Consider the following 25,465-nt stretch of genomic DNA (forward strand, 5'->3'; position numbering starts at 1 on the left):
CCCAATCTGGCTTGCGTCTCAGCTTCTGGTTTTAACTTTCCGCCCCCTATTCCCGGGCTAACTTGAGAATCCCAAAGTGGCTTTCGTTTCTGCCTTGGCCTGCCCCCCGCGGCTTCAATTTCCCTAACATTTTTCTCTACCCGGTATGTTTCCCCAAGCTTTCCTCCAACGATATTCCTCCCTCATTTCTCCTGGCCTCTCCCCACAGTCCGCGTCCGAGTCTGTTTGTTCTAGCTTTCACTTTCGCTTTCGACCTTAGAGATTCCTCCCAGCTTCCCCCCGTAGTCCGTATCCGAGTCTATGCCTAGGCTTTCAATAGCTTCTTCCGGCACCCTTTTCGTCCGGCTTTTCCCTAGGCTGTTTGCTAGTCTCTCTCTCCGGTATTTTCCCTAGGCTGTTTGCTAGTCTCTCTCTCCGATATTTTCCCAATTCTTCCCGTTTCTTCCCTCCTAAGTTTCATATCCGTCCTCGGTTTCCTATCCGAGCTAGGTTTCCTATCCAAGTCAGGTTTCCTATCCGAGTCACGGCACCATTATGTCGCTCCCCCTCTTCGTGGAGGAACGACACAGGACCCTGCGCTGTTCTTTCATCTGCTCGGCCCTCCCCGGGTTTGCTGCTGGTTCTTCCCGGGTTGGCTACTATCCCTTCCACCTCCGTGGAAGGGCAGTTCCCCCTGGCCGCATTCCCCACTTCCGCAGGGGAGCGGCACACCGCCGGCCGGCTCTCTGGGGGGCTGCACGGGTTCCCTTAGATGTTCCCCATAGATGTTCCTGGTGCGTGCCGTCTCTCTCCTCCTTTATAGTCCTTCTCTGCCAATCCCAACTCGGCTGCCCACACGCCGAGTACGCTGCTCTCCAATCAGGAGCAAGTCCTACAGTTAATTGGTTGAACTGGAGGCAGCTGTGCGGAAGCTGTTTACTTCTCTCCCAGCGCCATATTGTGGGAGAGCAGATGCATAGAATAAGTCTTAATTCCAGTAACTCAGTCCAGTCCGGGCTGCTCCCCACAGGAGAGCAGATGCATAGAATAAGTCTTAATTCCAGTAACTTAGTCCAGTCCGGGCTGCTCCCCACACCAGAGTCTACAAAGAGATCAAGAAAACTCCACAACAACAAAACAAACAACCTACTTAAGAGATGGGTCAAGGACCTCAATAGACATTTTTCAAAAGAGGAAATCCAAATGGCCAACAGGCACAGGAAAAAATGTTTGGGGTCACTAGCAATCAGGGAAATGCAAATCAAAACCACAATGAGGTTTCACCTCACCCAGGTGAGAATGGCTCACATACAGAAATCTACCAACAACAGACTCTGGTGAGGATGTGGGGAAAAAGGGACACTAACCCACTGTTGGTGGGAATGCAAGCTGGTCAAGCCACTATGGAAGTCAGTCTGGAGATTCCTTAGAAACCTGAATATAACCCTTCCATACAGCCCAGCCTTCCCACTGCTTGGAATTTGCCCAAAGGAAATTAAATGGGCAAACAAACAAGCTGTCTGCACCTTAATGTTTATTGCATCAATTCACAATAGCTAAGTCCTGGAATCAACCTAAATGCCCATCTACAGTAGACTGGATAAAGAAGTTATGGGACATGTACTCTATAGAATACTATCAGCAGTAAAAAACAATGAAATCCAGTCATTTGCAACAAAATGCAGGAATTTCGAAAACATCATGCTGAGTGAATTAAGCTAGTCCCAAAGGGACAAATATCATATGTTCTCCCTGATCGGTGACAACTAACCGAGCACCAAAAAGGAAACCTGTTGAAGTGAAATGGACACTATGAGAAACGGTGACTTGATCAGCCCTTGTCCTGACTGTTGATGTACAACTTAATACTTTATCCCTTTTACTATTTTTTTCTTCTACTTAATACTATTGGTTGAACTCTGTCATTGACACACAATTATTCTTAGGTGTTTCAATTAACTGAAAATTTTTTCTGTTAAATATAAGAGTGTGAATAAGAGAGGGAGAAGATGTGCAATTTGCAACAAGCTCAAGCTGACTTGCCCCAGATGGTTAGTTAGAAACCTGCCTGGGGATTCCAATTCAATCCCATCAAGGTGGCATGTACCAATGCCATCTCACTAGTCCACGTGATCAATTTCAGTTCACAAATGATCATACTTATAGGTCTAAGGTCAAAGGGATCACATAAACAAGACTAGTGTCTGAAAATACTAACCGATAAAATTAAAAAGGGAGAGAACGATCCAACATGGGAAGCAGGATACACAGCAGACTCATAGAATGGCAGATGTCCTAAACAGCACTCTGGCCTCAGAATCAGCCCTTAAGGCATTCGGAAAGGCTGAAGAGTCCACGAGAGTATTTTAGGCATGTAAAGCAAGACACCCTGGGGGAAAAAAAAAGAAACCTAAATGAAAGATCTCTGTGAGTGAGATCCCAGTGGAAAGAACGGGCCATCAAAGAAGGAGGTACCTTTCTCTGAAGGGAGGAGTGAACTTCCACTTTGACTATGACCTTGTCTAAATAAGATCAATGTCTCTGAACTCAAAAGGCTTCCATAGCCTTGGCAACTCATGACAAGAGCCTAGGGAGATTACTGACACCATAAACAAGAGTGTCAATTTGTTAAGTCAACAACAGGAGTCACTGTGCACTTACCCCTCAGGTAGGATCTCTGTCCTTAATGTGTTGTTCAATCTGAATTAATGCTAAAACTAGTACTCAAACAGTATTTTATACTTTATGCTCTGTGTGGGTGCAAACTGTTGAAATTTCTACTTGATATATGCTAAATTGATCTCATGTATATAAAGATAATTGAAAATGAATCTTGATGTGAATGGAATGGGAGAGGGAGCGGGAGTTGAGAGGGTTGCGGGTGGGAGGAAGTTATGTGGGGGGAAAGCCATTGCAATTCATAAGCTGTGCTTTGGAAATTTATATTTATTAAATAAAAGTGAAAAAATACATTTTATATTTTGTATAGTGATTGCAAGCCTTTTGTTAAAATCAGTAGCTATTTAGCCTAATTCTTAGCATTATTTTGCCCTTAGCACCAGTCCTTTTTTTTTTTTTTGTGCATGCTTTTTGTGATCTGTGTTAAAAATCGGCATTGCTAACATTACAGCTTGAACTTAAACTTGTTATTCAAATAAATATTTAATTTTTTAACTGCTCTTGTATAATCAGATGCCCCTCTTGGTATTATTTTAGAAGCATCGGGAGGATTTTGCCTAAAGCACAATTTATCGGGGAAAACTAGATTTTAGTTTTAAAAAAACTTTTCAGTCTTTCATGGGACCTGTATTTTCTTGAATTGAATTTTGTAGTTCTAGAAACCATAGGCTATCTAAACGGGTGTTGACTGTCTGGCTTAAAATCGGAGGCTTCCTTATATTTTCACCCAGTAAACAAGCAGGGGGGATTCCTGTGGGGTGAACCGTGGGCGAAGCGTGGGGCACCGAGCCCCTGAGTGTCTGTCGTCAGAGAAAGCGCCGCGTCTCTCCCAGGGCCTGAACACTTCCTGCTCCGGGCACCAGAGCTGCACTTGCACACCCATCCACTTGTTGCCCAAGGCTCCAAAACAGGGAAGGGGAGGCTCCCTGGAAGAGGTGTTACCTGGAGGAGCCTTCCCGTGGGAACCGAGGCAGCCCCTCTGCAGGAGCGCCTGGACTGCAGCCCTGTGTGGCGGCTGGTGCGCGAGAGGCTGCTGCAGAACTGAAGCTAACTGAACGTTTCACAGGCATTTATACAGACGCTGGTCCTCGAGCCGCAGGCCAGTGGTCTGCAAAATAAAGTGTGCTGGAAACCTCTGAGTAAGCAAGCGTCCTGTTGAGCTTTCTTTGTTAATGGGTCGCTGAGTCTGAACTACTTGGAGTTACAGTGTTTGGTGGAGGGCCCCACCCGCAACCCTCCCCTTTCCCGCTCCCTCTCCCCTTCCATTCACATCAAGATTGTTGTCTTCAAACCACCGCCTACGGCTTAGTTGTGTTTGTGCTATTGGAAATGTCTTTATCCTGTTTTTTTTTTTTTTTAATTATTCTTACATGAGACCACCTCAATTTCTGGTGCAGAACTGAAATTGTAATTCAGATCTAAAGGAATGGCAGTAACGGGAAGCATATGTGTGAGTGTGCGTGAGTGGGAGACAGGGAAGACACTCCCGGCTCCTGGCTTCGGATCAGCACAGCTTTGGCCGTTGCAGCCAACTGGGGAGTGGCCCAGTGGATGGAAGACCTCTCTCTTTCTCTCTCTGCCTCTGCCTCTCTGGAACTCTGCCTTTCAAATAAATAACTAAGAAAGAGAGAGAGAGAAAAAGAAAGAAAAGAAATCCTAGAGGCAATATGATGTAGACCATTGGTGACGGGGTCTGGAGTTCAGCATCCGGCTCACTTGCTTTACCACTCAAATTTAAATAAATAATTATTAAACACTTCATTTTTTAAATTTATTTGACAGATAGAGTTAGACAGTGAAAGAAAGAGAGAAAGGTCTTCCTTCCTTGGTTCACCCCCCAAATGGCCACTATGGCCGGAGCTACGCCAATCCGAAGCCAGCAGCCAGGTGCTTCCTCCTGGTCTCCCATGCAGTTGCAGAGTCCAAGCACTTGGGCCATCCTCCACTGCCCTCCCGGGCCAGAGCAGACAGCTGGACTGGAAGAGGAGCAATCTGACTAGAACCCGGGGCCCATATGGGATGCTGGTAATGCAGGTGGAGGATTAACCAAGTGAGCCTCGGTGCCGGCCCCCACTTCATTTATTTTTAATAAAGGTATATTTATTTTATGTGAAAGTCAGAGTTGCACAGAGAGAGAAAGAGAGGCAGGGAGAGAGAGAGAGAGAGTCTTCCATCTACTGGTTCACTCCCAAGTGGCTGCAACGGCCAGAGCTGGGCCGATCTGAAGCCAGGAACCAGGAGCTTCTTCCAAGTCTTCCACGTGGGTGCAGGGGCCCAAGGGCCTAGGCCATCTTCTACTGCTTTCCCAGGCCATAGCAGAGAGCTGGATTGGAAGTGGAGCAGCCAGGTCTCGAATTGGTTCCCATATGGGCTGCCAGCACCACAGGCAGCGGCTTTACCTGCTACCCACAGCGCCGGCCCCAGATAAATATTCTAAAATGCAACACAGTTCCTGAAGATGCTTAAGCAGGAAATGTCCAAGTAGTCCAAATTGCTGCTTAAGAATGCAAATAACATCAATCAAATGACCCCTTTATTTAAAAAATTGTTTTAATTCCCCATGGGTTCGTAAATGAACAAATTTGTTTAAAAATTTTTTTAAGAAATGTCTTTGAGAGGAACAGAGAAGGAGAGTGTTCCCATTGGATGTTTCACTCCCCCAAATTCCCACAACGGCATGGGTTGGGCTGGCCCAAGCCGGAAACTCAATCCAAGACTGCCACAGTCCAGATATCCAGTGTGGAGGGCAGGGACCCAACCACTGGAGCCGTCGCCGCCTCTCAGGAAGCTGGAGACAGGAGCTGACGCTGGGAATTGAACCCAGGCACGCCCATGTGGTATGCAGGCATCTGAACTCCTAGGCTCAACACCTGCCTCCAACTGGAAGGAAGGAAGGAAGGAAGGAAGGGAGGAAGAGAACATCCTTTAGACTTTAAACAGATAAAGGACGATTGTAGACGTTCAAGGATTTTCTTCATCTCGTGGTAACAATCATACATTGAAACATATCTTAAAAAAAATGTCTTAGCAGGAGCGGGGATCTTCACACCTGCTCAACGAGGGCATTTGAGAGCAGCATAACCAGTGTAGGTCTAAGTAGGTGGGAAAGCAGTCACTGCCAGGCCCAGTTCGGGCGAGGTCTGAGCTCCAAGTAGGTGACAGGTGAGCCGCATTCGTATTTTTAGTTAGTTTTTTTTTTCTCTCTCTCTCTTCTTAGCAGTTCCTACTGCTCACCAGGCGAGGGCGGTAGGGAGACACCAGTTGGTCCGCTCCCCATCTGGTAGTTGCTCCTCCAAGGCTCAGCCTCTGAAGTGGGGCTCAAAAGCCAGGTGCGCCTCCGCGATCCCAGCCTGCCAGCTGAAGGATCAGGATCTTGCATGGGGTGACCGGGGCGGCGGCGGAGGTTAACAGGGAGTAGGGCAAGGAGCAGGCCCGAGGTCCTTCTGCTACCTCGGGGGCTCTGGGGGAGGAGGGGTCACAGGCCAAAGGGCTCAGGCGTGTGACTTGCACGGGTGAACCTTTGACTTTGCGTGCGCTCTGCAGTTAGTGGAAGGGAGCCACGTGGGGTTAAACGGATTGGGTCCCTTCTCCGCTCAGCCACGGGTCACTGGACGGCCTCCGTCCAATCCCTGGCCCTCAAGCCTGGGTGCCGCCGGGAGGACCCCCTTCCCCCGGTCGCCGGGAGGACGTCCCCGCAGCCCGGTGGCCCGGCCAGCCCACGCCGGGGCGGCGCTGCCAGGGATCCCGCGTGCCGCGAGCGTCCACGCCCCGGTCTTGGGCGGGGCCGCCCCGCCTCCGGTGCTGCCTGCAGAGTTAAGTCCGAGGCCATGGGGTCTCCGCGCTGCCGCCATGGATCAGCTGCGCGCTGGCGCCCGCCTGAGGATCCTGCTGGGACACCTCTGCCACCCCTCGGCTGCGGCCATCATATCCTTGAGCCTGCGCGCGCGCTGCTCGGGTCCGGGCTCGGGGCGATGGCCTGTGTGCGCTCGTCCCAGCTAGGGTCACTTTTCCCCCAGAGCGAGCCGGGCAGCGGGGAGGAGGTCGTGTCCCGCGACGCTGGTGGCCCCGGCGGGCCTCGCTGGCCTCTGTGGCTTTGCTCCATTGTCCGCGCGCCCTTAAGGGTTCGGTTTCTTGCTCTGGGGTCTGGGCAGCTGATTCCGAAGAGGACTTTGCCATTTTCTCTGAGGCCGCCCAGAGCCCTGCTCACAAATGCCAAAGCGGGGGGTTCTTCATCTTCCGGCCACCTCTAGGGTCCTTGTGAAGATGAAGTGAGGTGGTAGAGGCCAAAGCGCCTTAGCCGCGGTGTGCACCTGTCCGAGGAGGAGTGAAGTCAGAGCTCCCGCGTCTGTTCAGGAAGATGCCTTTCTCGTGAGAACTGAACTAGCACGGGGGGCTATTTCTCGGACCGGCTGGCTCCTCGGTTTTACCTTATTTGCCTTAATTCACGTCCTAGGTAGCCCACCCCACTTCAGGGACATCTTCCCCTGCCAGTTTCCAGCCTCAGCAATTCCAGTAAGTAGATCTAACTGTGATTTTTTATTTTTTTAAAACGATTTATTTTATTTGAAACAGTTACACAGAGAGACAAGGAGACACAAAGAGAAAGAGAGGTCTTCCATCCGTTGGTTCACTCCCCAATTGGGCATAACAGCAAGACCTGTGCTGATTTGGAGCCAGGAGCCAGGAGCTTCTTCGGGTCTCCCAAGAGGGTTCTGGGGCTCAAGCACTTGGGCCATCTGCTACTACTTCCCCAGGCCATCAGCAGGCAGCTGGTTTGGAACTGGAACTGCTGGTATTCGAACCGGTGCCTATATGGGATGCTGGTGTCACAGGCACATGCTTAACCTACTATATATACCACAGCACCAGTCCCCCAGAACTAGTTCTAATCAGTAAAGTTGGGAAAATGTTTCACATGTTGACTTTAATTTTCTATATGTAAATTTCAGAAGGAAGGAACAGCATCAGAAACTACATAACTAATAACCCAGGCATGATATATATTACATTTAAATTAGCTTGTAGTTATATTGACATATTAGCTAGCTAGCATCTCTGGCATATCTTAAGTCACTTTTGATAGAGAAAGCTTTGACCTTCATAAATATTCTTCTTGTAATAAATATTATTAGCAATAATTCCAATTTTTAAATTGCTGGTTAAGATTTATACTTATTTATGGGATATGATGTTGTAATTTGATACATGTATGCAATATAAAATGATCAAATGGGGTAATTAGTTTTTCTACCTCCTCAGATACCATTTCTTCTGCTCTACGTGGTATCAAGTGCATAATTAATTGTTCTAGAGTCCAGGTACCCTGCTGTGTTACAGAGCAGAAGGGCTCATGTCAAGGAGTGGGTTATGTAGCTTGAGTCTGTGGACATGCTGTGTACTTACTTGGATGTTGTCACTTTGATTACTTCTACGAATGCACCAACCAGAAAATTAAAAGTGTATTGGATTGTTTCCCATCTGAAAAACCACTTATATTCATTACACCAAAAATCTTATATACTCATCTATAATTCCATTGCTGAAAGGCACTCACTCTTACAAATTATTTTGGATATATTTTTGCAGGTTTTAAACTTTTCTTCTAAGTTTTTATTGATGTATTTTCATTTTATCTGAAAGGGAGAGAGAGAGAGAGAAAGACAATGGCAAAAAAAGAGAGAGCGAGCTACCACCCCCTGGTTCACTCTCCAAGGAACACAGTAGGTGAGACTAGGCCGAGGCTGAAGCCAGGAGCCCAGAATTCCATCCAAGTCTCTGACGCGGGTGCAGGAATCCAAGCCGCTGAGCCATCATCTCTTGCCTCCCAGGATGCACATTAAGAGGAAGTTGGATCAGAGATGGAGTAGCCAAGACTCGAACCAGGCACTCAGGAATGGGATGTAGGTGTCTCAGGGGATGACTTACGCTGCTGCTCCAAACACCTGCCCCTGCATCTTCCCACAAGTAGTGTCTTGGCTTTACATCACGGTCCTCATATCGTATTAGAAGAAACATCATCCAAACTATCATATGCCCTTTATTTTTAATATTTATTTATTTGAAAGAGCTATACACAGAGAGGAGAGGCAGAGAGAGAGAGAGAGAGAGAGAGAGAGAGAGAGAGAGAGGTCTTCTATCCACTGGTTCACTCCACAGTTGGCCACAATGGCCGGAGCTGTGCCAATCCAAAGGCAGGAGATTCCTCTGGATCTCCCACTTTAGTTGGTGCAGGGTCCCAAGGACTTGGGCCATTTTCCACTGTTTTCCCAGTGCATAGCAGAGAGCTGGATCAGAGGTGGAGCAGCTGGGTCTTGAATTGGCATTCATATGGGATACCAGCACTACAGGCAGCGGCTTAACCCGCTACGCCGCAGCACTGGCCCCATGCCCTTTTTTTTTAATGCTGGAGACATAATCTATTGAGTGGATATACAAGGGTGTTCAAAAAGTTGGAAAATCTAGACTGTGTAAATACTGTGCATAGATTTCAAAAAAATTCTTTGTACCTCAATAAACTTGTATTTTTACTCTATTTCCCTGAAACTTTTTGAAGTACCCTCATAATGTCAGTTAATTTTTCTTCTATTACTGCAGTTTTTTGGGGGGTTAATTATAGTTCATGCTTTTTAGGTTGTTTTAGATTAGTTCCATACAGTCAGGAACAGAAATAACAGATTGGAGAATAGAGTATGAATATTTGTTATGTTCTTGATACATGTTGTTTCCTTATAATTATAAAGATATTATGGAAATCTTTCCTTCTTTAGGTATACTCTGGATAATAATGTTCTAAGCCTAGAACAGAGAAAATTTTATGAAGAAAACGGGTATCTGGTCATTAAGAATCTGGTGTCGGATGCTGACATTCAGCGCTTCAGGTACGGTAGCACTGTTTGTTCGTTATGAACTGTGTGTTCTGTGGCATGAGGACCCGAGTCAAGACCCGCCTCTTCCTGATCCGTGTTTGCAGTGATTCACTTTGTTAGGAGCTGGGTATGAGCTCTGGGCTAGACTGAGGGCCGCGTCCTGGGCTATCTGCCTAGGTTTCCGCGACTCCGTGTCCCCTCCCTGCTACATTTCATCTGTGCAATGGCCATCGAGATAGTGCCGCCATCCCAGCGGCTAAGACTAAGTACAGTGACAAGTAAGGAAAACGTAGCAAGTGGGGGCTGGCACGCGGTGAACGCGACTGGCCTGTGGCCATCATTTTTACCGTGCAACCAAAACCACAAAACGGTTTCCCTGCAGGTTTGCCAAGCTGAGCCACGTTTTCATTGTGGTAGGGTGATCCCTACCTGGCAGTAAAGAGGCCGGCACATCTGAGGTGGCCGTGTCCCCTCCCTATCGCCAGGACTATTCTGTTGTGCAGGGAAACCTGCCGCTGGAGTCTGTAGGTCCCTCTGGCAGGGCGGGACTGGACAGGTGCTGGGAGCCTGGCTTCATGACACCGTATGCAAATTTATTTTCCTAGGAGTGAGTTTGAAAGAATCTGCAGAAAGGAGGTTAGACCACCGGGCTTATTGGTGATGAAAGATGTGGCCATTGTGAAATCGGAGCATAACCTGAGTGAGAAATCCGTTACCAAGATCCAGGACTTCCAGGAAGACGAGGAGCTCTTCAGATACTGCACCCTGCCCGAGGTCAGAGGCTCTGTGTGCTGGGCTTGTGTGCAGCATCGCCAGGCTGCGAGCCTGCACCCCTGTCCCCAGATCTGCTGCCCCTGCCCCTTCCCACATGTGGCTCTAAGCGCTGTAGTCCGCAGCTGGAGGTGCTTTGGGCCCCCAGTGGGTATTGGCAGGTTTTGGTTGGCTCGCGGTGGCTTCTCCTGGGTGGGAGCCGGGGATCACGCAGTAATGGGGCTCAGCCATGCTACAGTGCCCAGAGCCAGAGCAGCCCCCTCCCCAGACAGAGAATGACCTCACCCGCAGCGCCAGGGATGGCAGCTTTGAGGAGCCGTGTGTCTGTTGAGAAGGAACAGAATTCTGGGTGAATGGGACACAGCCCTTCCAAGACAATGGGCGTCAAGTTCCTGAGGCTATGATTCGTAAACTCATGTATTTTTTCCTTTTTTTTTTTAAATGTTTACTTTAGAAATAGAAGTTACAGACAGAGAGAGGGAGAGAGAGAGAGAGATTGGTCTTCCATCTGCTGGTTCCCTCCCCAAAAGCCCCAACAGCTGGAGCTGGGTGCATCCAAAGCTATGAGCTAGGAGCTTCTTCCAGGTCTCTCATGTGGCTGCAGGGGCCCAAGGACTTGGGCCATCTTCCACTGCTTTCACAGGCCATAGCAGAGAGCTGGATCGGAAGTGGAGCCCCTGAGACTTGAACCGTCATCCATATCGGATGCTGATGCTGCAGGCGGCAGCTTTACCCGATACACCATAGCACTAGCCCAGGATGCATTTGTTTTAAAATTAGATTTCTGTTTTTTTTTAAAAATAGTATTAATCTTTTTTTGTTTTTGACAGGCAGAGTTAGACAGTGAGAGATGGAGAGACAGAGAGAAAGGTTTTCCTTTTGTTGGTTCACACCTCAAATGGCTGCTGCGGCTGGCGTGCGGCACCGATCCGAAGCTAGGAGTCAGGTGCTTCCTCCTGGTCTCCCATGCAGGTGCAGGGCGCAAGCACTTGGGCCATCCTCCACTGCCTTCCCGAGCCACAGCAGAGAGCTGGACTGGAAGAGGAGTAACCGGGACAGAATCTGGCACCACAACCGGGACTAGAACCTGGTGTGCTGGTGCCGCAGGTGGAGGATTAGCCAAGTGAGCCCTAAAGCAGGTGCTGCGGCTCAATAGGCTAATCCTCCACCTGGGGCACCAGCAAACTGGGTTCTAGTCCCAGTCGGGGCACCCGATTCTGTCCCGGTTGCTCCTCTTCCAGTCTAGCTCTCTGCTGTGGCCTGGAGTCCTTGTGCCCTGCACCCACATGAGAGACAAGGAGAGGCACCTGCTTCCAGGCTTTGGATCAGCGTGGTGCTCCAGCCGCAGTGTGCCATCCGCAGCTGTCATTGGAGGTAAACCAATGGAAAAGGAAGACCTTTCTCTCTGTCTCTCTCTCTCACTGTCTACTCTGCCTGTCAAAAATAAATTAATTAATTAGTTAAAAACAAATAAGAAAAGATCTAAAGAGTACACAAAGACATGAAGCAAAAAGGAGTGACCCCACCTCCCCGGAACCTTGCTCCCTGTTGAGTGTATGTGTCGGGTTTTCTCTCACTTGTACACCCCTTGCCTGTGTCGGGGATCAGGAACCTCCTGGCTGTCACCTTGTGTTTTTCACTTACAGTGGGTCCTGTCATCCTCCCGTAGCCCTCTGCATGGAGCCACCTGGTAACTTTCAAACTGCAGTATACCAGGGTCTTAGTTTCCGAGCCATTTGTTTGCAGGAGGCTTCCCAGGGAGTATAGGAATTATAACCAGGTGCTGTTAGAGAGCTTGGTTCCCAGAGGTGGGCTGTACAGGGATGCCACCTGTGCTGTCACGTTCAGGTCCCAGACAGAGGACCGAGGGGAAGCGGCCCCCTGGACTGTCGTGCAGTCCTGTGCTGGAGATGGAACTCGGCTGCGGGATGGTGGGTGACAACTTGTGGTTGGCGAAACGCTGCTGTGAATACCTTGGGTGAATATTGGCAGTTCCTGTAGCGCCCTCAGTGGGTACGAGTTACGTGAATGGTTACTTCTCTGTCCATGTGTTGGGAAGCATCACCAGCACATCAAACTCAACGATTTTCAGGAAGTTAACTTGGGATAAGATTTAGAAGGAAGATGATGTAATTGAGAGAAGTGACTGGCTAAAGAACAGTCCGGAGGACAGCAGTGATGGTGGGGATGGCTCTCAGCCGTGGGGGTTTATAAGCGCCAGCCCAGGCGAAGGCGCACAGTCCCAGGCTTGGTGTAGATGGAACCGTGAGGCCTGCCTCTCGAGCTGTCTGTACAAGTCAAGTGTTTCAGGCTGTAACTGCCAACATTCCCGACCTAGCAGAGATCAGGCTGTGAGGAGGAGTTGCCCCTGCCTCCTGTTTTGGAATCAGATCCGGCCATGCTTGAATGCCGTCTTCTTCCCTGATCTGACTTCTGAGTCTTGGGTTTATCCGTGCGGGACTTTCATCTTCAGGGATTCTTTGGAAGACGGAGTGAAATTTAGGCATCATGTAAGGCTTATTTGGCCCGATGTGTCATGGGCATTTGGTTGGGAGTCTGTGGCTGGGGTCCCTGTGTGCCGCAGCACCCCCACCCCCAGAGCCCGGGACCAATTCCCCACTCCTTGTCAGGTCCTCTTGGTGCAGCTCACCTTTGGCCGTGCCACACAATGCTCCCAGGTCATGATCGAGTCAGCATCTTGATTCCTATGTGACCTCCAACTGCACAGGCACAGGACCTGCTTTTCTTGTCCACTGCTGCACGCCTGCTTCCTGTGACTGGGCCTGCTTCCTGCCTATGTGAAGACGTGGAGGGGAGGGCACACTGGTTGTGCAGTGTCCTCTGAGCCGCTGCCCTGCTCTGACCTGGCCGCTCCTGACAGCAGCAAATCCTGTTGGGCTCTTCCTTTCTTCTCTTACTGTCTGAGAGGCAGACTGATGGAGAAATCTCCACTCACAATTCTACTCCACAGATGCCCATAAGTGTCCAGGGCTGGGCCTGCCAAAGGTGGGCGCTGGAACTCAATCCAGGTCTCCCACGTGGGTGGCAAGAACCCAGCGACTTGAGCCATCAGCTGCTCCCTCCCAGCGTGTGCAGGAGCAGGGAGCTGGAATTGGGCACAGAGCTGGGACTCAAACCCAGCTGCCGGGCCAGATGCTCCCCTTGGGCCCACTTAGGCAGGGTCGTTCTTGTGCAGGGTCTCCAAGAAGAAAAAGGAAGCCGTTTCTCCCTGGGCACTGTCTGTGGCTTTGGGTGGCAGAAGGGCTGGTCCTGGCCTTCTAGGCTGATACCTTACAGAAACGCACCCCTTTCTTGTAGAAGAGAAACAGGTTATATTCCCAGCTACTCAGACAAGCCTGCCCAATTCAACGGGTTGTAGATATAGAGTGGTTTCCAGTTTCTGGATTTTCTGCCATGCTTTGTTCTCAGTGTTGTGAAATACTGACTGTTACCATCTTGCCTGTCATAGAGTAGCTGGCCTTGGTGCCACTGGCCTGTACTTCTGATTGCCCATGAAACTTTGTTCCTCCTTATCCCCCTTATTTTTCTTAGATCTTGAAATATGTGGAGTGCTTCACCGGACCCAATATTATGGCCATGCACACAATGCTGATTAACAAACCTCCAGATGTTGGTAAAGGACTTTTCTTCTTATTATTTTAGATTTATTTATTCATTTGAAAGGCAGAGTTACAGATAGAGAGAGATCTTCCATCTGCTGGTTCACTCCCCAAATGACCTCTAATAGCCAGCGCTGGGCCAAGCTGAAGCCAGGATCCTGGAGCTCCCTCTGGGTCTCCCCTGATGGGTGGCAGGAGCCCAAGCACTTGGGCCATCTTCTGCTGCCTTCCCAGGCACATCAGAATGGAGCTGGATTGGAAGTGGAGCAGCCAGGACTTGACCCAGCGCTCATAAAGGATGCCAGCATTGTAGGTGGTACTTAACCAGCCGTGCCACCACAATGGCTCCAGGACTCTTCTTATTAAGGAGAACATAGAAAAAAATTGTTCAATTAACATATGTGAGGTTGATGTTCTGACCTTGCTGGTGCAGAACTTCCAGGCTTCTGGCTCAGACTGGCTTTGCTCCTGCAGTTGCAGTGCCTGGTTCACTCCCCAAATGGCCACAATGACCAAAGCTGGGCCGATCCAAAGCCAGGAGCTTCTTCTGGGTCTCCTACGCAAGTGCAGGAGCCCAAGGACTTGGGCCACGGTATACTGCTTTCTCAGCCCATTGCACAGAGCAGGATCGGAAGTGGAGCAGCCAGGACTGAAACCCCCACCCATATGGCATGTGGCACTGCAGGTGGCGACCTTACCCTCTATGCCACAGTGCCGGCCCCTGCCCATGTTGATTTGACATCCAGTTGGTTGCTTCTCTCTCGAGGTTGATTTTTCTGTAGTGTTGTTTCATTTGCCTGGGGATAGATCATTTTTCCGGTTTTCCAGGCAAAGGATAAGGAATTCTGAGACTTGGACAAATGTCTTTTTAAGATATTAGATTTAATTTGATTATTTATTTAAAATTATAAATATTTATCTGAGAAGAAAAGAGTACAAGAAAGAGCCCATCTTCTGATTCACTCCCCAGATACTTGCAATGCCTGGGGCTGGGCCAGGAACTCAATCCCGGTACCCACCTGGGTGGCAGGAACTAAGGTACTTGAACCATCTTCACCCAGTGCCTTCCAGGGTGCAGAGTGGCAAGAAACTGGAGTTAGGAGCCAGGACTGAGTATCACACCCAGGCATCTGAATGGGGATGCAGATGTCCTCACCAGTGTCTTAACCACAGGGCCTCTTGTCTGCCCTTGAACAGCTTTTAACAGCAGGTTGTCTTTCAGGCAAGAAGACGTCCCGTCATCCCTTGCACCAGGATCTGCACTATTTCCCCTTCCGGCCCAGCAATCTCATTGTTTGTGCGTGGACCGCAATGGAGCACATTGACCGGAACAACGGTTGTCTGGTGGTGCTTCCCGGCACCCACAAAGGCCCCCTGAAGCCGCACGACTACCCGCAGTGGGAGGTAAGTCTGTCTAGGAGCCGAATCTCCTTCCCAGTTTTAAATTTCACTCAGCATCCATAAAGAGCATACAGAGGAGAGGGCACTGCCTTTCTTAGCCAAGCGCTGTCCCAAGACTTAGAAATGCGATCAGGGCCAGTTGCAGGATGTCAGACCAAACACCCAGTGTAGTTGTCCTTTGAACACGTGTTTGAAAACCGGCCCAGGAGGGGGAACTTGAGCAGGTGCTGCGGAGGGCCCGAGATGGCACGGCCTAATCGCAGAGGAAGACGTAAGCACTTCAGCCCTGGATGTGGGTGATACGTGCCCCCCGAGTCTGCTCGCTGACCGTGGCTCTGAGAGCGGAGAAGAGGATGGGACCGTGTGCTGCAACTGCAGAGGCCATCGGGGCTCTTCGGAGGGCTGCGCGGGGGAGAACGGCCCAAGCAGGAGGCCTGGGTTAAAGGGCAGAGAGCAGAAAGAGAGAGAGAGAGACAGAGCTCTTCCACCTGCAGGTTCACTCCCCAAATGATCACAACAGCCAGGGCTGCGCCAGGTCTCCCCCGTAGGTGGCAGGGACCCACACACTTGACACCTGCTTTGTCACAGGATTTGGGTCAGCAAGAAGCTGGGTCCAGAAGCCTAGGAACCAGGACTCAAACCAGGCATTCTGATGTGGCATGTGGGTTTCCCAGTCATCATCTTTGCCCCAAATTGAGCATATTTTGAATCTATAACATGATCACTTTGACACACATACACACACACAAACACACCCTTGTGCAATCCCCACCACAATCGAGAGAAGCTCTCTCTCTCTCTTTTTTTTTTTTTTTTTTTGAAAGGCAGAGTGGACAGTGAGAGAGACACAGAGAGAAAGGTCTTCCTTTGCCGATGTTTCACCCTCCAATGCGGCCGGCGCACCGCGCTGATCCGATGGCAGGAGCCAGGTGCTTCTCCTGGTCTCCCATGGGGTGCAGGGCCCAAGCACTTGGGCCATCCTCCACTGCACTCCCGGGCCACAGCAGAGAGCTGGCCTGGAAGAGGGGCAACCAGGACAGAATCCGGCGCCCCGACTGACCTAGAATCTGGTGTGCCGGTGACGCAAGGCGAAGGATTAGCCTAGTGAGCTGCAGTGCTGGCGAGATAAGCTCTCTTAATCACAGGTAAACACTGAGTTACTTTCTGGCTTTGTGCATCCGTGCAGCTGTAGATGCTGGGGACTGTTAAGCTCCTTTAAGCCAACGAGTGGCGGCATCAGATCAGTCCTTGAGGAAGAATAGGCTGACACTCTGGCCCAGGATGCACTGGAGCTGTGGGCGTCCAGAGCCAGAGGAACCAGAAGGAGACCATGAGCATTTGAGGCATAAGATGAGGAGGTTGGGAAGGCCTGAGAGACGGTTGGGCTGGAAGAGCACCTGCGGCTGAGCAGGAAGTGGGGGTTGTGGGTCTTCAGAAATGAAGAACCTCTGAACGTTCGTCTCCGTTAGTTAGAATTCTTGCATGGATGATTAGTGTTACGTGAAAATATTTGAGTCTGGATCCTGTTGGAAAAACTTGGAATTGTGAGATCATCCATGAAGTTCCGGTTTCGGGGAGAGTTAATGCAAGTAAGCAGCAGGAGAGGCTCTGGATGCCTTAGGCCGAGGGATGTCTGTAGGACTCCAGGGCCAGGCTGGGGCTGTCCCCTCTGCGGGGCTCAGAGTGGTGGCAGCTGCCGGGCTGGGGGGTCTGACTCGCGGAGCCTGCGTCACGTTTCCACCTGGACCAGAGGAGAAGGGCACTGGGTCAAGGTTCACCACTCTGCAGCAGGGAAGTGGGCGCAGACAGAGGCATGGGATTTGGGATCCCTTGGGAAGCTGAATGGGTGCTCCTGCCTCCCTGCCCCCCAGTGACCCATGTAAACTCCCACACTGTGAACTTTATTGTCTTTCTCGCTGTCTGTCTTTCCTCTCTCCCTTCCTTCCCTCCTCCCTCTCTTTCCCTCGCTGTCTCCCTCCCTCCCTCTGTCCCTTCCTTCCTTCTCTTTTTCTTTCAGAGACAAACACAGCGCATGCATGCACTCCCATCTACTGGTTCACGCTCCCCAGAAACCCGCAGTGGCAGAGACCAAGGAGCTGGGAGCTCAGGCCAGGTCTCTCATGTGGGTGGCAGGAACCCAAGTACTTTTTTTAAAAATAGGAGCTTACAGCTTATTATTTTATTTATTTTTAAAGATATTTTTATTTATTTGAAAGGCAGAGTTACAGAGAGAGGTAGAGACTGAGGGAGAGAGTTCTTCCATCCACTGGTTCACTCCCCAGATGTCCAAAACGGCCAAAGCTGTGCAGATCCGAAGTCAGGAGCCAGGAGCTTCTTCTGGGTCTCCCACGTGGGTGCAGGGGCCCAAGGACTTGGGCCACCTTCCACTGCTTTCCCAGTCCATATCAGAGAGCTGGTCGGAAGAGGAGCAGCTGGGACTAGAACCAGCGCCCATATGGATTGCCGGTTTTAGCACTTCAGGCCAAGGTTTAACCCACTGTGCCATAGCGCCGGCCCCAGGAACCCAAGTTCCTGACCCATATTCTGCTGCCTCCCAGGGTCGGCGTTAGTAGGAAGCTGGAGGTGGGTATGGAACTCAGGCCCCTCATGTGGAGTGTAGGCATCTACACAGCTAAGCCAAACCACACCCTGAGGCTTGCAAGCTTTACATGCTTCTCACTTGAGTTTCTGCAATAAAGATGTAACCCATTACCTAAAGCGATAACTTGCTTTGGAAACAGTTTTAAACAAACACCAACTGTATTCTTTTTGTTTTTTTCTTACTAAGGAAGTGACATAAATGGTTTTGAGCAAAAAGTAAATAAAGTACAAATTGAGCATTTCCACCCTGCCCCTATTTCAGAAGGACTGGCTTCTCAGAGACGCGGCCCTGTAATGGAGAAGAATGTTCGCGAGCTCTGGGAGAGGACACTGCTGGCAAAGACTGTTACAGAGTCAGCTGGCAGGGTCAGGAGGAGGGCGGGAAGGGTCGCCCCATACTGATCCAAAAAGCAAAGCCCGTCTGAGGCTTCCTGTTTGACTCAGTCATGAAATTTCAAAGATTTTAATACCAACACATGACTTCTCAAACCAGACACCCGAGAGTTTTTGCGTATGGAAAAATTTGGCTTTCCTTATTTTTTTAAATAATTATTTATTTATTTTAAAGGCAGAGATACACACATACACACACACACACACACAAACACAGTGAGAGAGGGAAAGAGGGAGAGAGAGCAAGAGAGCGCTTCCATCTGCTGGTTCCCTCCCCTAATGGCTGCAAGGGCTGGGGTTGGGCCAAGCTAAAGCCTGGAGCTTCTTCCTGGTCTCCCACATTGGTGCAGGCACCCAGGCACTTGGGCCATCTTCTGTTGCCTTCCCAGGCACATTAGCAGGGAGCTAGATTGGAAGTGGGACAGCCAGGACTTGAACTGGTGCCCACATGGGATGCCAGCAATATAGGCAAAAGCTCAACCCATGTACCACAGTGCTGGCCCCTGAAAACTTTTCCAAGACTCTGATTCAGATGTCTCTTTCTCTTGGAAGAACAGAGAGCGCCCGTGCATCTGTGGTGTGCCGTTGAACAAGTTTTTACTGATGCTGCTGCTTCCTCGCGTTTAGCTGTGTCTTCTCTTGTGTGTTGCAGGGAGGAGTTAACATAATGTACCACGGGATCCAGGACTACGAGAAGAACAACGCCCGCGTGCACCTTGTGATGGAGAAGGGGGACACAGTTTTCTTTCATCCTTTGCTCATCCATGGATCCGGGCGGAACAGAACCCAAGGCTTCCGGAAGGTATAAGTTCACGTTGCTGCAGCTCTCAGAGCTGATGAGTTAGAAACAAAAATTTTAAGATATATGAAAATGTGAAGGGTGTGCGAGTTTTAACTAAACTGGATTTTAGTCCAGTTTGTTTACCAGGAAATCAATTTGTGGGCCTTGTGCCTTTTTGGCTCTTATCAGTGAGAAGCCAGAGGACCTCAGAATCCTAATCATGTGGATATTGACTACTGACACATGAACGTGCTCGGGATTGCTTCTTCTGGGGCTAAAATGTGGAATTTAGATGCTTGTGTAGATGATAACCAGAGGGAACATCATGTTAATATTACTGCTGGGAAAGCAGTATTGATCCAATACACCTTGTATTGATTCTGAATTGATTGCCCTGAAGCCAGAACGAACAGCAGCCATATATATATATATATATATATATATATATATATATATATATATATTTAATCCCTTGGCCTTAGAAGGTTGGTTTTTTTTTTTTTTTTTTTGACAGGCAGAGTGGACAGTGAGAGAGAGAGACAGAGAGAAAGGTCTTCCTTTGCCGTTGGTTCACCCTCCAATGGCTGCCGCGGCCGGCGCACCGCGCTGATCCGATGGCAGGAGCCAGGAGCCAGATGCTTTTCCTGGTCTCCCATGGGGTGCAGGGCCCAAGCACCTGGGCCATCCTCCACTGCACTCCCGGGCCACAGCAGAGGGCTGGCCTGGAAGAGGGGCAACCGGGACAGAATCCAGTGCCCAAACCGGGACTAGAACCCCGTGTGCCGGCGCCGCTAGGCAGAGGATTAGCCTAGTGAGCCGCGGCGCCAGCCAGAAGGTTTTAATTTCATTGCTTGCATTCAAAAGGGAATGAGGATCCTCACACACCCCGGATGGTTGACTTCTTGGTCTCACAGACTGACGGTCCCGTGGGTGCACATTCTCCCAGGATAACATGCTGTCCACACCCAATACTGGAGCTCCTTTGGGGCCCAGTGGGGCTTTCCAGTTCATGATGCTGTTCCCACCAATCCCTGAAGCCTCTCTGAGGCCAAAGGTCAGGGGTCACATTTCATGTTCCATCCATTCATTTTCTTCCCCGGGCTCAGTAGGCCCCAGATTAGGCTGAGGCAAGTAGAGGCAGCCTCCCAAGCGGCAAAATTTAAGGGGATGAGGCCAGCGCTGTGGTGTAGTAGGCTAAGCCTCTGCTTATGGTGCTGGCATCCGATATGGCTGTTGGTTCGTGTCCCAGCTGCTCCTCTTCCAATCCAGAGTCTGCTATGGCTGGGAAAGCAGTGGAAGATGGCCCAAGTGCTTGGGTCCCTCCACCCACATGGGAGACCCGGATGAAGCTCCTGGCTTTGGCCTGGCCCAGCTCTGGCCATTGTGGTCATTTGGGGAGTGAACCAGCGGATGGAGGACCTTTCACTCTCTCTGTCTCTGTACTTGACCTCTCAAAGAAAAATAACACTTAAAAAAAATTGAGAGGATTCCAATAAAACCTCAGCAATCAAGGTCCCTTACATTTTTCCCAAGTCACAACGACACAAACAACCCATCCTGTGCAACAATGCCAGAATCTTAAATAGAAGATGGGATTGGACTCTGCACTCACACAGCCCTCCGAGCCACAGGAGTGAGGAGGTGCAGGGACAGTTATGCAAATGTCGCTGTGGGTTTTACTACATGGACTGTGCAGTGTCCGTCCAGGATGATTTCAGTGGCCTTAATGCCCCAGAAAAATATTAATCATCATGGCATAACAATGTGAATGTCGGCGCACACGTGTTTGCCTTTGCCTGGGGCTCTGCTGTGGCTACACGGGGGCTCACCTAAGGAAACGGAGTTTGTCACTCCACTCTCTGGAAGCTCCATGTGTTGGGCAAAGTAGTAAGTCCTCCTGCAGGGTGCAGTCACCTTAAGATATCTGACCTGTGGCAAAGACAGTGAGTTTTAACGTTGCTTTGCCACTTAGGTCTGTGTATAAGTTTTTCTAGAACGGGAAGAACCACATAACTTAAGCCTTTGCCTTGAAGGAAACAGTGGCCTTGGCCTTGAAGTGTTCCCTCTGATTTGCGAGGAGGTGGGCATGGGTTTTCTTTCCACGGTGTCTTTTGTTTTCATGCTTGCCATCAGAATACTAACCCTCCCAAATTTGGCAGGGGGACTAGCCTTGGAACTAAGAAGATGACGGGCGACTTGGGATACCTGGCTTTGTGGGGCTTAGGAAAATCCCATGGCAAAGTTCTCTCACCTAAGGGATTGTGTTTCCTGTCCCCTCCATACCTTTTTTTTTTTCTTAAAGATGTATTTTTTATTTAAAAGGCAAAGTGACCCAGAAAGAGAGAGAGAGAGAGAGAGAGAGAATCTTTGATGCACTGGTTCACTCCTCAAATGGCTGCAATAGCCAGAGCTGGGCCAGGCTGAAACCAGAATCCTGGAAGTCTGTGTGGGACAAGGACCCAAGTGCTTTCCCAAGAGAGGTCTTCCATCCACTGGTTCCCTCCCCAGTTGGCTGCAAAGGCCAGAGCTGGGTTGATCTGAAGCCAGGAGTCAGGAGCTTTTTCCAAGTCCACACATGGGTGCAGGGGACCAAGTGATTAGGCCATCTTCTACTACCTTCCCAGGCCCTAGCAGAGAGCTGGATTGGAAGAGAAGCAGCGAGGACATGAACCAGTGCCCATATGGGACGCTGGTGATATAGGCAAAGGCTTAGTTCACTGTGCCACAGCACCAGCCCCACATCTACACCTTTTAAAAAACAATGATCGGCTCAGCTGCTTCAGTAATCACACCTGGTTAAAAACCATTTGTAAATTTTCAGTTAGGCTTTAACTGGGGTCCTGGGAGAGGGAAGGAGCTGAGCTACAGAGACACTGATTTTGTGTCCCATGGAGCAGGCTTCCAGTGTAGAAACCCACCCCGTCTGAAATAATTGGCTGGGTAAGAGAAGGCCTCCCTGCCTGGTTGGTTGCTGGCAGCAATGGGATGTGTTTCTCAGTTTTACCACTCTCCACAGGCCATTTCCTGCCATTACGCCAGTGCCGACTGCCACTACATTGATGTGGAGGGCACCAGCCAAGAAAACATTGCGAAGGAAGTTATAGGAATGGCAGATAAATTCCAGGGCTATGAGGACACCGTGGACTTCAAGGTACGCTTGTGAAAAATAAGGTACAGGTGTCAGGTGTGTTTTCAGATGCTTCACGGTTCTCCCACCCAGTTTAATTCTGGGAGGTGCAGAGTGCACTGCTGAGCCACACTGAGAGTGGCAGTGGCCTTTCGGGCTGCACCTGCTTCCCCACTGCAGGAGTCCCGGGCACCTGCAGCTGCCGCTCTGTGTCTTGGGGAGGTCCCACAGTGTGAGATAAGACCTGTTGCACACAGCACAGACAAGAACAAAAGTAGGAAGCAGATTTCGGTGAGATAAAATGAAGCACCAAATGCTACCTTCTGAAAGCAGAACAGGGAGGTCCAAGTTCGGGATGGCCATCACAGGCCTCCTGTTCACCACAGAATCGTGCATTTGGCCATTAGCAAAGCCAGTGAGGCTGCCAGAGAGCAATGCCCAAGCACATGTTCCTTTTGGTAAACTTGCCTCTGGGGTTTGAGGAGAGGCGCAGCTTGCATACAGCAGGGGTAAAGATCAGGAACATTTATTGAGTAGGGCCATGAAACAGTGCTGCATATGCTCTCTTAGTGGACACGCATCACGCGTACATCATCATTTTTAGCTAGTGGATATTCTGCTGAAGACCAGTAGACAGATTATCAGTCAAGGCAAATAACTAAATGTGGTGACCTTAGTTCCTATAATATGTGCATTTTATCTGCTCTTGTTATTTAATTTGTAATAGATAATGACAAGTGCAATCGCAAATGCTTCCTAGGGAGACGGGCTATCACAGGGACTCTGGGTGCTGAGTGGGCTGTAGGACACTGCCTGCCAAGGCAGCCACCAGCCGTTGCCAGTCACCTTCTGAAGTAGCTTCCCGGCATGAGAATCTTCTTCCTTCATTACCTGCAGGTGTGACCCCAGCTGACATGTCTTGGCTTGGCATTTTTCCCTCCACATATTATCCCTTGCCTTTTGTTCAGTCCTTAAAATGCCTCACACAGGCAACCTAATCTGTCCGCTGGGACTTCTGTCTGACACCCTGAATTTTAACACAGGATAAACACAGATGCAGTCAGCTCTGCTTAATTGCAAGTTCTGCATCTGTACAGTCAATCATCCAAAGCATAAAAGAGAAGAGGAAACATTTGAAAAAATATTCCACTTGTTCTGAACACATACAGACTTGTTCCTTATTAACGAGCGGACAGTCAAAGCTACCGGTGACCAGCAGACAAATTATCTGTGTCATTAGTCCCTGAATGATCCAGAACAACTGTTTACATAGCATTGTCATTGTACTAATACTATGAAGACTCTAAAGATGACTTGAAGTAGGCAGGAGGATGTGCACAGGTTAGATCAGGTTTTATACACTACTTGATACTCAGATGGGAGACTGGGGCAGCCTCAGATGTTGGTATTCCCTGGGGGTCCTGGAACCAGTGCCCTGAAGATATGATGAGGTCCAGCTGCACATATGTTTGAAGTCAGCAAGGCTGTGCTGAATAAATACCTCCTATATTTAATTGAGTTATCGAGCAGGTCATTGTTCCTCAGGCTTACTGAGAATGGCGGTGCTAATTGTTGTGATCTGCTCTATAATTCTTTGTGAGGTATCAAAGCACGTTCACGTCCATTCTCCTGTTTTTTTCTCCCACACCGAAAGGAGCAGTCAACACAGCTCCATGCTGTGTAGGAGAACATAAGAGTCAGGTGGCTGGTGCAAGTTTCTTTAGCAACATAAGATTTCAGAGGCCTAATTCTAAAATCATCCTTTCCACCATATCTTTTGCCCAGAAATAAATAATAAACAAGGAGTTCTAAATTGTGTCATCAAAAAACAAAGGAAAAAAAGCAACAAACAAATTAGTAACCCAAGACACTGGTTTCCCTGTCAGGGTGTAATCAGGAGTAGAATGTTCTAGATGGCTCAAGCAGTCCGCATAAAGGGCGGCAGGGAAGTGCAGAGGAAACTCTTCAGGAACTGGCGATGTTACGAGACATTCCCTGCAGTTAGCAGGTGCACCACCTCAGCCAGGGCTGGCGATGTGGGCCCCCACTGACTTAGTGTGGTGGCACTATTTTAGATGTTAGATTAATGGAGTCTCAGAACATGGTTTACTTACTAACCAGTGTAGCAATTATGGGGAATTTTCCCCCCATTTAACCCTATGTAGATGGGGAGTAGGCAAGTAGAAGTGTTTCATAAACTTCTGTTTGGCCTTATTTCCAGGATGTTTGGATATTTCGAAGTCGACTTGTGAAGGGGGAACGAGTCAACCTTTGAAACCACCCTTCGCTAAAACTCTCCTACAGGAACGCCAAACAAAACCAGGTGTCAGAAGAAAACCCTTCCCTTGTGATGGTGTCATCTGTGCTATCACTCGTTAACAAAATCACAAACCATGGCTCAGGTACTTAATTGCATACAGTTAATTCTGCAGTGCAATGAGGGTGTGGTGATGGAAGTAAAAACAGTAAAACTGAAATAGTATTGTCTCAAGGAAAATCATCTGGGGTTACAACAAGATTAATAAAGATAGTTGACATATAATTTCAGTGTGTGAAGTCGGTTTATTTCATTCAGTTGCTGAAATGAATGCTTTGGAACTCAGGAAGAGCTGAGGTTTGCGTTTCTGTCCTGGTAAACCCACAACCTACCAATTTCCTGTCGTGACAGATGCTTCTCCAACTGAGAACACCATAGAACACATTGACCTTTTATGAATTGTGTAAGGAGGGCATGATGACATCACAGTAAGGGTGGACATCCAGGCTCTGACACAGGCCTCCTTGCACAACTTCCTCAACCCAACTGTTCTCCTTAAGAAACCCACCTGGTATTTCTGTTCTTTTAAAAATTAGTTTATTCATCTGAGAGGCAGAGTTACAGACAGGGATCTTCTGTCTGTAAGGGAGAGACAGAGAGATCTTCTATCCACAATTTACTCCCTACATGGCCGAAGCCAGGAGCCAGGAGCATCTTCTGGGTCTCCCACGTGAGTGCAGGGGCCCAAGCACTTGGGCCATCTTCCACTGCTTTCCCAAGCCATGAGCAGGGAGATGGATTGGAAGTGGAGCAGCCAGGACTTGAACCAGCATCCACATGGGATGCCGGCACTGCAGGTAGAGGCTTAGCCTACTATTGCCACAGCGCCAGCCCCTATTTCTGATCTTTTCCTCTGTTCAGATTGTGTGTTCTGTTGGGCAGGGCAGTTGAAAGCCTGAGCATTTATGAATGAAACACCACTTCCTTCAT

At 49.3% G+C, this 25,465-nt stretch overlaps 1 protein-coding gene across 3 annotated transcripts; it reads left to right on the plus strand.

Annotated features, from left to right (window-relative positions):
* The first annotated feature begins 5,893 nt into the window (after positions 1-5,893).
* LOC100344679 (phytanoyl-CoA dioxygenase, peroxisomal) lies at positions 5,894-24,760 on the plus strand. 3 transcript variants are annotated; one of them, XM_070055685.1, is made up of 9 exons: positions 5,894-5,987; positions 7,112-7,170; positions 9,426-9,536; positions 10,130-10,298; positions 13,848-13,929; positions 15,138-15,319; positions 18,963-19,112; positions 22,108-22,242; positions 24,440-24,760. In XM_070055685.1, exons 4-9 carry the CDS (start codon positions 10,185-10,187, stop codon positions 24,491-24,493), a joined length of 717 nt encoding a protein of 238 aa, XP_069911786.1. In that variant the 5' UTR covers positions 5,894-5,987; positions 7,112-7,170; positions 9,426-9,536; positions 10,130-10,184; the 3' UTR covers positions 24,494-24,760. The 3 variants fall into 3 exon arrangements, with proteins under 3 accessions (XP_069911786.1, XP_008266322.3, XP_069911787.1); XM_008268100.4 differs by lacking the exon at positions 5,894-5,987 and adding an exon at positions 6,398-6,582; XM_070055686.1 differs by lacking the exon at positions 5,894-5,987 and adding an exon at positions 6,612-7,026.
* The last annotated feature ends 705 nt before the right edge of the window (positions 24,761-25,465 follow it).

Source organism: Oryctolagus cuniculus, chromosome 13 (genome assembly GCF_964237555.1).
Source record: "Oryctolagus cuniculus chromosome 13, mOryCun1.1, whole genome shotgun sequence".
NCBI classification, from domain to species: Eukaryota; Metazoa; Chordata; class Mammalia; order Lagomorpha; family Leporidae; genus Oryctolagus; species Oryctolagus cuniculus.